The sequence below is a fragment of the Bemisia tabaci genome, chromosome 4 (genome assembly GCF_918797505.1).
Source record: "Bemisia tabaci chromosome 4, PGI_BMITA_v3".
Classification (NCBI taxonomy): domain Eukaryota; kingdom Metazoa; phylum Arthropoda; class Insecta; order Hemiptera; family Aleyrodidae; genus Bemisia; species Bemisia tabaci.
The window spans coordinates 43,404,182-43,416,564 of NC_092796.1; the positions used below are offsets into that span (position 1 = coordinate 43,404,182).

The 12,383-nt window shown below is 41.2% G+C and overlaps 2 protein-coding genes across 2 annotated transcripts in view; both read left to right on the forward strand.

Annotated features, from left to right (window-relative positions):
• LOC109037936 (BAH domain and coiled-coil containing protein winged eye) overlaps positions 1-949 on the forward strand; it is a 120,183-nt gene extending 119,234 nt beyond the window's left edge. Inside the window, exon 5 of the mRNA XM_019052803.2 lies at positions 805-949. Coding sequence (XP_018908348.2) covers positions 805-915 — 111 coding nt within the window. The 3' untranslated portion in view covers positions 916-949. The remainder of the gene's footprint in view (positions 1-804) is intronic.
• The window catches only part of LOC109041985 (uncharacterized), a 36,615-nt gene continuing 25,107 nt past the window's right edge, over positions 876-12,383 (forward strand). The window contains exon 1 of the mRNA XM_072299901.1: positions 876-1,101. Coding sequence (XP_072156002.1) covers positions 1,011-1,101 — 91 coding nt within the window. The 5' untranslated portion in view covers positions 876-1,010. The remainder of the gene's footprint in view (positions 1,102-12,383) is intronic.

Genomic DNA, 12,383 nt, shown 5'->3' on the forward strand with positions numbered 1-12,383 from the left:
GACCGCATTGTGTTTGGCGCAACGCGTGAAGTATTCCCACAGTCTTGTATGCGATATGCGTTTCATGCCGATCGCTGCTGAACGCACTGTGTTTGCCTCAACGCGTGAAGTATTCATGCAGTCTTGTAGGCGCTATGCGTCTCACGCCGCCCGCTGCTAACCGCAGCGACCGCACTGTCTTTGACGCAATGCGTGAAGTATCCATGCAGTCTTGTAGGCGCTAATATGTGTCACATACCGACCACTGCGCCGCGCCGAGGATTTCTCCTTTTCATCTCAAGTTCTCGTCATCATCGGCATGTATCTGCGCCGCGCCGTTCCAGGCCAAATTCCGTGTTCGGTTTCTCTCTTACAATTAGTCTTACTAATGAATTTACTAAATCAGGGAATTTTAAGAAGTCAAGGATACCAGTAAATGTCAGGGAAAAATTGTTAAATCACCTTCATTTGCTTTTTAGAATGGGTTTGAGATTTCGAACAAGAAGTTATGTCTGAAAACTATTTTCAATTATGCTTTCTTAACCACCCGTCACATCTTTAGTTGTCAGGGAATTTCACTAAAATGTGTCAGGGAAATCAGGGAAATGTCAGGGAATTTCATCTTCTAAGTTCTGTGGCAACCCCGGTATCTCTATCTCCACATGAGCCTCAAAAAGCATAGAGTTTTATGCACAAGAAGGCTCACATTGAAATCGAGATACTCCCTTATACGTCAGAGGAACGACGCTTTGACAGAGGTGCGTCACAGCTATTACTCTTCATTCTCTATACTAGCTAAGCGTTTGTTTTTTTCGTGTGTTTCAGACTGCTCCGTCTACGAGAAAACGAATCCCAAGGCGGGACCGACGGAGGGCGCTGCGACGGCGACTGCAACTGCAACTGCAACTGCAACTGCAACGGTGCAGCCGATCCTGAGCGATGGTTGCGGTGACCCGGGCGCCCCTCCCGCAACCGGGAAGCGGCCCGACGACGCCAACCATGGCTGTGACTCGAAGAAAGAGGCCTCGTCGATGCTCCCGCTCCCCCACCCGCACGCCCCCACCGCACTCTCCGCACCGTCCGCACCCAAAGTCAAGCCTGATTCCACCCCGGTTTCCTCAGGTTAGTTTCCTGTCTTCCACGTTTTTCTCCTATCTTACAGAAACACTAGAGATAGCGTTCACGAGCAGAGATGGAAAGTGAAATTTCAAAAGGCTCGAATAAATTTCACAAAAGTTGAAATTTATTAATTTTTTTTAGAATTATTGATTAAACCTTTGGAGGTCTGAAAGCGTTTCAGATGGTCTTTCAGTTGATGCTGCGGTATTATGCTACTCTACTGAAGGTGCCAGACACAAAGAGGGGGCAAAAAGGGGAGTTTAGAGAGAAGAACCCCAACCTAACCTCTAAACTAAACGAAAACATTTGCAACGCGCGAATTTTTTAGGTTTGGGGTGAAAAATTTCAAAATTTAGAATCACTGTTTCTAGGCATTTCTTAGCCTCCTAAAGTTATCCCCAAAAGTTTCAATAAATATCATGAAATTTCGTGAAATTTTATGAAATTCCATGCGCGAAATTTCACTCGAATAAATTTCATGAAATTTTCCATCTCTGTTCACGAGTGACGTCAGAATCATTGACGGATCCAGCAAATTGGCAACATCAGTGTTCGAAACTCACATTTAAGTTTTAGGAGCCATGTGGCGCATCATGCTCGATTTTTAGGCGCCATTGAAGATTTTTTAGGGGCCAAATTGACTTTTTGCCTTTGTATTACGGCGCATTTAGTGGAAAGTTAGACGCAAGATGTTTTCGTAACAGAACTAGTAAGTAGCTGTAACTTGGGGAAGACAAGCACTAAGGATGAAATCGTGAAGAATGGAAAAAGCTTTCACTTGTAGTGCTGAAAATTTTGAATAGTCACCTAATATGAAAAAACCATTTAAACCTCATTTAAACCTAACCTAACCTAACCTAGAGTTAAATGGAGGGAATCGGGTGTTGCCGAATTGCTGGATCCGCCTCTGTATTGTCGATCCCGCCCCCTTCTCCATCTTTACGCCAGGCACTCGAGGTATATTTTATGGAGGGTCCCACCCTGGTCCCCAGCGACGGGGAAAGCAACGAATTCGATTTTGCGAAAAAATTGGGAGGGGGGGAGCCCGGAAAACACAAGAAATTTCGACGCTTCAGCGTATAATGGGTCAAAATCTGAAATGGAGTTCAAAGGATTGCTCCATTTTCCCTCTGTAATTTTTTTTTTTTATAAATTACTTTGACTATAAATAAGAAGTTTGGAGGACAAGGTGCACAAATGCAATTATTTAAAAAAAAAAAAATTGAGATTTCAATGATTTCTAGTAAAAGTAGCATTGATGCATATCCTGTGAAAAAAAATAGCTCCATTATTCAAATTTTTAAGCATCATAAAGTGAGTTCGAACTTTCTTTCCGCCATAAGGATCCATGTAGCTTCGAAACTTCAATCACGTATTTCTCGAAATAGTAAAACCTAAACTCATGCGCCTTGTCCTCCGAACCCCTCCAATGCTAATATTAATCCGCTGGGCCGGAAAGAGGAAATTTCACAACGAGACCTCGCAACCCAGTCGATATGTCAGTGCCAAATGAAAAGTGACTCTGAGACTGACTCACGACGCGCTGCGTTGTCACCGTTGAAACCCAAGTGGGAGGTGTTATCCTCATCGCTGCATTGAGCTGTGAAAAATAAGCGACGCTCGCTACTACGTACACTGCAACTTTTTTCGCTGTCCATGCATATTTATGGCCATTTCCATGTTTTCAACACTCGGGACACCACTGCTGAGTGAGCTCGGTGAACTTCCGATCCTCGTTAATTTTTTCCGGGAATACAAGAAACGCCGTTTAGAGATTCTGGGAATTTCTTTTCGAATGAACAATATGAAGTGACGGGAAACCTGAAGAAATTATGTTGATACGTCTGTCTGCTGTGAGAAAAAAAAACGATCGTGTTCGAACGTCATACATGGAGAGAAACAACACAATAGTTTGGTTAATACGGGAAGCAAATCATTAAATACCTAACTAGGTAAAAAAAAAAGGTAGGTTGAAAATTTTCAGAGATAATGCCAGCTAGTTTTCTTGAAGAAATTTATTAAAAAAAAAACAGTGGTTATTATCAGCGTCGCAATTGGAGGAATGCATTTTTCCCGTCTCTATTGTTTTCTGCGCTAAATACACCGCAAACGGTTCCAAAATCAACACAAAATTTGTGTTGGTTTGTGTTACACTTCCTTTCTTAGCGAAGAGTAACACAAGAACACAAATATTTTTATCGATGTATAGTATGGTCTCTTGGGTCCATCCAATGAACGGTGTCGACTTTTTTCAGCGTTTCCTCAAAGTTTGGCGTTTTTTAGTTCGATAACAGGGTCAGAAGTCTGGAAAATCTGCATGGTCAGCGGGCTACTTATATTAAAATTGAGGGGAAAAAACGATCGGCACAGAAGACAAAGGGAAAGTGAAGCGTGTCCATTGGTTAAAACGGATGATTGTTTTCGACTAAGGGGGAACTAGTCTAACTAAGTCTAGCGGGAACTGATGATGATGGACTAATAAAAGGGTCCCTCGTGGGTTATCGTTTAATCTGATTACTTACCTCTTTTTTCCATGGTAACCGCCAGTTTCCCTCAATGTTTTGCTCCATTTTTCCCGTGTCTCGTTGTCTGTAGCTTTTTCTAGCACTTCTAATAAGCAGCCTGCAAGGGAGGTCAAAGAATAAGCAGCGGCCTGCAAAAGTCATGGTTCGGTTTCGCACTTTAACCATCGATATCTGTAATGTGTATCACGATTTAAGCTGATGAATGGTTTTTCTTTCTTTCTTTTCCATTCATTCACAAGTCTTTTTACCGATGAGCGAATTACACATTTCCGTTCAATAGTGCATCTATCTGGATGACCTCTGTCAACACCAGCCACGACTTCGCAGGTCTCACTTTATGACAGCCAGTGGCGTGGCGTGAATCGCGGTATATCGATTGTTATGCCATTTAAACCCATGGTAAAGAATCGATTATTAAGGTGTTCGCTGCGAACGCCCTGTTTATCGATCCCTTGCCATAGGTTTAAACGGCCAATCAATCGATGTATCGCAAAGCACGCCAGGCTACCGATGACAGCGTTTTAAGATACGCGCTGGGTTTATGGTGTACTGTGCTGTACTTTTAAAGTATGTTCCATGGGTTTAGTGCTCGGTTTCACCGCAAGAGAGGGCGGCTACGGCGTTTTTTTCGCCTATCGTTGGTTGACCCCCCTGTTTACGACTTGTTGCGTGCTGTTTTATCTGCCGAGAAGTAGGTTAGGCCGCAACGAAGCTCGAGCGACGACGCACTAACGCCCCCGGAAAATATTGCGGTTAGATTTTTCTTTCCTCCATCGATTTCGTTTTTCTCCTTTACGCTCGAATCCATGCTGAGTTCTCTAGTTGCATCAAGTGCTTTGTAGCCACTTAGTTTTATCACTAATGAAGGTGACGAAGTATGTCTTAGCGTGAGAATGAAATGAAGCTTACAAATGCCGCAAATTGACCAGCCGTTTCAAAATAATGATCGAAATCTAATTTAGAAGCTGTTTGCCTCCGTTTCATGTCTTATCAAGCGTTTGATAAGCGGTTCCCAATTCCGCAGGATTGATGTAACTCTCGAATTTGGATAACTTTATGAATGATTCGTACCGTCCAATTTTTGAGGTTTCATCGTAATTTATGCATTTTTTTCATTCAAATATTTCTTATAACGCTAGGTTAATCAGAAAGTTCCAGAGTGTCTTTTTTAAGAAAGGACATAGTGAGTTTTTGGACCACTGCTTTCTTTTTGGGCCGTAGTATCTTGATTTATTTTGCGAGGAAAGCTCCGTACTTTTGATGGATGCCTGCCATTACTAACATATTAGAGCGCCTTCAGTTTCGTATGATACTGTGCAATACCTCTGGTGTGAAATAGTTGCTTCAAGCGCCGCCGTGGCCCGCTGCGGTGCGGCAGGCGAGCAGCCAGCGCGAAACGCGCATTGGCGCCTACAAACCTAACAGGGATACTTCACGCCTTGCGCAATGTGTGAAGTATCCCTGTTAGGTTTGTAGGCGCCAGTGCGTCGCCGCTCCGCTTTGCGTTAGGCTCTAATATTTAATCTGGCGGAGTCAGCGTTAGTCAACTCATGATTTTGAAATGTTTGCACACCTCGTATGGATTATTCTCGTTTTAATTGTTGAAAAAAAAATATGTATTAAAGGAAAATATAACGTGTGTTTTGTAAATATTAAGGTGGTTCCGTATCAAACTTAATGATTCCCAAAGCACACGAATTGCTACACAATTTCTTACAGCCTTGGTTCCTATAGCCCCGGCTATAGGAACTATAGTCCATTCCTTATAGTCCGGCCGTATGATTTTCTACGCATTCTACAGCTAGCTATATGATTTTCTGTAGCCCTCTTTAGCCGGCTATAAGAATTCCTATGGTATTTTGAAACGCAGCTCTTATCGCCAATTTTTACCAGGGTCATCTTAAAAATTGGAAGAAAAATATTCACAAGATTACCAGGAACTTCGTGTTGTATGAAGAGAAATTTGGCAACGCCTGAAGGTTCGTACGGCGTTTTTCCTCAGCATGGCAGAATACCACTCACGATCCACTGACCTGAGTGAAAATAAGTCATTCGTGAAAAAAAGAATAAAACTTTTTTTTAACCAAACTGGAAAACGAGCATTTCCTCCAAGAAGTTCATTCCTTGTCATCTTTTTCTTTTTTTTATCCAAGAGCCAGATTGAAATGAACCGATGCATGCAGCGCCTATAGTATAACATGTCAGAAAAGGGAGCCTCCTGGAACATTTCTCCCTGAGTTTTTGATCATGGAAATCGGTTGAGCTGAAATTTTTTTAAGAGTTGTAGAACCCCACTAACGCGGACATTAATGTATCCGCAATTCAATTTATGATTATTTATCATTTATATACTTTTTGCACTTGTGCTCGGCCGCAGTTTTATAAGCTTATCGGAATGAAAAAAAAAAAAAATAGAAAAAAGGCAGAAGAAAAATTCAGGCCGGATTCCCTGGCCGGACGACTGGACCGTGATAGGTTATCGTTCATTTCCTGACCCCCATCAAATGAAACTTCCGTTTTTATAAGTCGGCAATCCTGCCGCCGGCGTCAATGAATCTATCGACTTTTAACTCAATTCCGGTAACTATTATTACTTCAACGGGGAAGGTATGGAATGGAACGTTTGATGAGTCAGTCGACGTGTGTCGCAGATCGTGCTTTAATCCTGGTCTAATAGATTCAGATCAGAGGACCTTTCACGAATGTCAGACGAGGACGAATTAGAAATCGTAAATAAGGAGAAAAATAATGATAGGGAATGAAGGATGAGAAGAAAAAGTGAATGAGAAGAAGGAAAAGGAAAAGGAAAAAGAGAGGGAGAGGATGAAGAATTGGAGTTAGAGGACGCATGAAGGAAAACAAAAAATATGCGACAAAAATGCACTAAAAAATGGGTCGCAGAAGGTGAATCTGTGGTACGTGTAGACTGAAAATCGTGAAAAATCAAAATCTCGATTGATCCTAGTCTCGAGATATCGCAATTTGAAATTCGCATTGTAAATGCAAGTTTTCAACTGATTTTGATCCGGTTTTTTTTTTTTTTTTTTTTTTTCTAAAAATTTATTTGTCCATTGAGTTGGTGTCGATCGATTCACATTTTTAGTTTTCGTTCGATTCAAGTTGATCGAACACAGACCCCCTCGTTGCATGCAAACTTTCTATCATACTATGATTTTCAACTGAACAATCCGCCTTTTGCTGCGTTTGCAGCAATTGTTGTTACGGATACGTTGTGCTTGCTGATCTCAGATTATTACATACTTCACTCTCTAAAGGCGTTTTATGTGCGCAAGTAGCGCAATCTGTTGCATAACGATTGAAGTAGGTATTGAGCGATTCATTCAATCTCACTTCTGTAAATCTCCAACAGATTGCGCTACTTGTGCACATAAAACTCCTTCTAATGGTCGGGTATGTAATGAGCTGAAATCAGCTTGCATTACATATTCGTAACAACAATTGCTGCAGACGCAGCTGAAGGCTGATTGTTTTCGCACTGAAAACGCCTTCAGTGAGCCAAGTTTGCAATGCGCTGAAATCAGCACGCACACTGTATCCGTAATAACAATTGCTGCAGACGCAGCAGAGGGCGAGGTGTTGAGTAGAGAAAGATAGTGTGACAGGAAGTCTGCATGCAACGAAAGGGTACGTATTCGATCGATGTGAACCGATCGACATCGCAATTCAATGGACAAATAAATAAATGACCTGATCAAATCAGTAGAAAACTTGCATTTATCATGAAAATCTCAAATTGCGATATCTTGAGAATAGAATTAGCCAAGATTTTGATTTTTCGGCATTTTAAGTCCACGCGTGCCACAAATTCATCCCCTGCAACCTGTTTTTGGGTTCATTTTTGTCGCATTCTTTTGCTTCAAGACCACTGTGTCCAGCATTAGCAAGTCTCGGATCTTAAAGACCTGAGTCGATCTGATGAGGTTTAATCGTGAAGAACGATGGATGACGTCATCCTCTGCGTCATCCATCGTCTTACCTCGTGGTTTCGCCATCTCGCTCGCGTATGTTTTCCATTAATTAATTAACGAATGCACTTTCTAGCGGGTGTTCCACGTGCATCATCAATGAGACAGGTGGAAGAATTGTGTGCACCTACGCGATGGGCGGCCGGTGACCTCATCTATTTTGCTCGGTGGCGAGGCGTGAATGATCGATTATCGATATTTCCCCATTCGAAGCTATGATAAAGAATCGATTATTAAGGCGTTCGTTACGAACACCCTGTTTGTCGATCCTTTCCAATAGGTCTAAATGGCAGATCAATCGATATATCGCAAAGCACGCCACGCCACGCCACTATATTTTCAGCCGTGAATATAAATTCTCCTAATAACTGGGCGTTCGGACGGATCTCATTATGTTTTGCTGATCCATATGAAGATCGAAGAGCCACCAAACCGGGATCCCTAAATTAACTCATTCTTAAGTCACGAAAGAAGTTTCTCTCCCACTGTTTCATTAGTTTCAAGTATTGGGCTCTCCAAAAAATGCACGGATGTCTAATGCCGTCAGTTGAGAAATGGATTTTTGATTGCGACGTTACAAGTCTCCTCTCAATTGTATTTTTTTTTAAAAAAAACGACGAAACAATGTTTTTTTTTAAAAAGAAAAAAATCTGTGATTCTTCTATTATTAGAAAACTTTCTTGGAAATGTTTGTGTTAATAAATTGAAACATTTTCGGAGATTTTAAAACGTCGCAATAGAGATATTTACACATTTTTCGACTTTGGTCATCGATATGGCAAGCCGTCGCTTCGCTTCCCAGTTAAAAGAACGCAACCACATTTGGATTACATTTTGCAATATGGAACCACTATCTCTGGCTCATCTGTAAAAACATCTTTTTGCATAGGGAAACCGATGGCATTATGTTGTTTCTATAATGAGCCAGCGAAATAGTGGTTCCTTATTGCAAAATGTCCATTTTAACGTCGCAAAACTTCTACTCCTGCACTGTATCTTTAGTAGGCCATTGTTAGAAAATGATAATTGTGGGATCGCTGCAGGGAAATGATAATTTCCCTGATTTTTTCTAGAAATATTACCCGCGAAAATCAGGAAAATTTCGGACAGGTTTTCTCAGTCATGTTGTCGTAAAATATAGAATTCCTAGTTAGCTTTGCAACCTTGAATGGAATTACGTCGTCCGAGAAATTACGACGCATCACTCTCATAATATTGGCTCCACTGTTTTGAAAATTCATGTGGTCAGGGGGCTATCGGCTATCGTATGTATAGACTTTTTTTTATCCCGGGTTGGGCTGACATCCCTCCCCCCACCCACCCGTGGCAATCCGACAACTGTGGTTTTGATCGAATGAAGCCGTATATGTGTATCTGTGTGGGCAGAGGACTGAGAGAAGAGCGTAGATGATAGTAGGACGGGTGCGCCACTGCGCCGTGCATGGATTCATTATTCATGTTCATTTGATGTACTGCTAATGGGATTCTTCATTCCTGAGAGGTTTTAGTTTTTAGTGCTCGACTTTTCCACCCAGGAAGCGCCACCCGTGCCTTTTGTATTTAGAACCTCTATCGAAAACCTCGATCGGTGACAATGACCCAGTGACGTCATCGAGCACACTTAAAAATTTGTCGAGCGAGGCTTTGTACTCGGGCACTTTTCTCAGTAATCCTGGTAGAAAATTAAAGACCAGCTTTTTTCGTGGTGTGACATTTTTTCGACGATTTTTCCATTTTTGAGATTTTTGCGAACAATGTTGTTCCCGGTGACGTAAATTATGGAAATTACGTACAAAATGGCCGCGAAAGTCAGCTCTCGATCACCTATTGCGTTCCTTCTCAATGCGTCGCTCCTGCTCTGACGCAAGTGCGTATCTCAATTTAAACTTGAACCCTGTTTCTTATGCACATCTACGCTTTCTGGGGCTCATGCGAAAATCGAGATACGCCCTTATGTAAGGGGAGCGATGTAGTACACTGCCGTGCTACGGAAAAACGCCTTATGAGCCTTCAAGCGTTGCCAAATTTCCTTTAATAAATTACGAATTTTCGGGAAAATTTATGAATGTTTTTCCTTCAATTTGTCAAATAATTTTGTTCGCAATTTCACTTAATTTTCCTGAAAATTCAAAAGAAAAATATCCAGAGCTTTCTTAAAAAATAAACATTTTATCGAAGGAAATTTGGCAACTCTTGAATGTTCATACGGCGTTTTTCCCTAGCACGGCAGTACACCTAGAGTGGGAAAATAATCGAAAGTCTGGATGTGCTCGTTATTTCTCCTACGGAGCTTTTCAGAAGCTCAACATTTCTCTTATTATTAGCTATTGTCTTAAACGAGGTCGTAAGTTTTCGAAAAGACAAGAAAGCTAATTTTGTCGATAAACCCCGGTATTTTACGTTTTGTCCGCACATTCAGAATCAACTCCTATTCACAAGATTACAGCTAGGGGTTGAGGCTGGATTTGAATGAATTTTCCTCCCCAACATCAATGTATTTAGGAACAATGCCACATCGATGAGTCTTTGTCGTATACACGATGTTTCCGTGAACTTGGTCCACAGATTGACCTGTTCCTCTGAACACCAGCAAGAATCGCATTCTCTCTAAGAGCCGCCACCTGTTTACGAAAGTGGAAAAGAGCTAAGTGATTGGTTCGGGGTTTTCTCCTCCCTCTTTTCGTGGCTCGTCTCTCATTCACTGAAAACAATTAAGTTCGATCTTATGAACCAGAGTTCAGCGTTCCATTTCGATCGGACAGCTTGGTTTGGCAAACAAAGCTTGTTACTAAACATTCGATCTGTGTAACTGCACCTTGTTTTTTTCAGTTAACGCTCGGTTTGACGAACCGTAAGTTCGGTTCATGAATCGAAGACATTAATCAAAATGGTCGAGCGAATTACTTCCTCTGATAAAACTTTTTTCGTTATTGTCCTCTACTCTAATACCTCTCCTTTTTACGCGATAGAAAAATTCAGATGATTTTTTATCGTACCTTCGACTGACCGTCATAAATGTAAGTTATGCTTAGTGTCGTGTCAATTTTATTTTCTCTCTAATTTTTCAGACAGTTTTATTCTGAGTCCTATTGAAGATACTTGAAAATGCCATCGAGGAATATTCTTAATTCTCCACGAAAATAATAATTTAATCGAGGGAACTTTTGTGACATTCAAATGTCCTTACGGCTTTTTGCGCAGCACTCCAGCTTATTCCGGTTCAATTTCATTTCATTTCATTTCAAATTTTCATTCTCAATCCATTTTCTCGCTCATCGCATTGTGAGATACCGCAGGTCCCAAATAGAGCAATAAGTGCAGAAATGAAGTATTGAGTAAATGGACCTAAGTTTAATGCAATCAGGAAATTTTGTGGACAAATCCTCGGTTTCTCGTAAAATTGTCAGTAAATTAGACTCGTCTAATTTCGCAGGAAACTCGGTTACGGAAATTCGAGCGTTATTGCTCTCCCGGTGTGACGCGCCGCGGCGCGGCGTCAGCCGACCGCAGCGGGTCCTCCAACACACACTGAGGGCACAGGGTACACCGAGGGCACCGTCAGTTTATGACGAGTGAGTCGTGGATCGTGGTTCCGCTCTCGTTTACCGACGGTAGAGGGGGGCAGCAGAAAGGGGGGGGGGGGCTCCTGCTCTCGCGAGTGCATTAGCATAAATGAGGCTTATTCAACATGGCGTAGTCGGCCGCGAATAATCCGCAAACTGCAACGAAACGTGCACCGAGCCCCCTCTCCGCTCCACCTCGGTGCCCCCTCCACCCCCCTCCTGCCTCTCATAAGAGGCTCCAGTATCCCTTGCCCCCTCCTTTTTCTATCGAACAGATCCCGCCGCCCAGTTTAATAGTGGTTTTTTTTTTTTTTTTTTTTTTTTTTTTTTTTAATACATACGAGGGATTTTTTTTAAATACATATGAGAGGTTTTTTTTAAATACATATGAGGGATTTTTTTTTAAAATACAAATAAGGTTTTTTTTAAATACATACGAGGGTTTTTTTTTTTAATACGTATGAGGGAATTGTTTTTTTTTTTAAATACATGTGAGGGTTTTTTTTCAAATATATATAAGAGGGGTCCTTTTTAAATACAAATGAGGGTTTTTTCTCAAATACATATGAGAGGGGTTTTTTTAAATACATAGGTATGAGGGTTTTTCTTTTAAATACATATGAGGTTTTTTTTTTTTTTTTAAATACCTATGAGGGGCTTGCAGGACAAGGCGCATAAGTGCAGGTTTTACTATTTCGAGTAATACATGTTTGAAGTTTCGCAATTACATGGATCTTTATGTCGGAAAAAAAAGTTCAAACTGACTTTTTGAGTTTTAAAAGTTGGAATCTGAAAGCGAATTTTTCACAGATTATGCATCAAGAGTAGTTTTACTTGAATTTATTGATATCTCAATTTTTTTCAAGAACTGCGCTTATGCGCCTTGTCCTCCAAGCCCCTCATATATCAGGTGAGTGATGAAGTCCGCAAAGTATTTTGATGTTTGAACTTCTACGGAATTCATAATTGGACCGCGACAAGCAGAAAGGAACCAAGCCACATCAGCTATTGTCTTTAACTAGGCAATTAATTTTTTACACGAATACGGTTGTGCGGATTTTTTTTTTTTTTTTTTTTGCAAATTCAAGTGAATTTTCTGCACCGTACGAAGCGAATCCTTGAATATTTAAAAAAAAAAATCCGTAAAACGCTCTCTTTTAATGAATTAAATCTGGCATTGCTGATGGGGCTCGATTCCTTTCAGTAAAAAC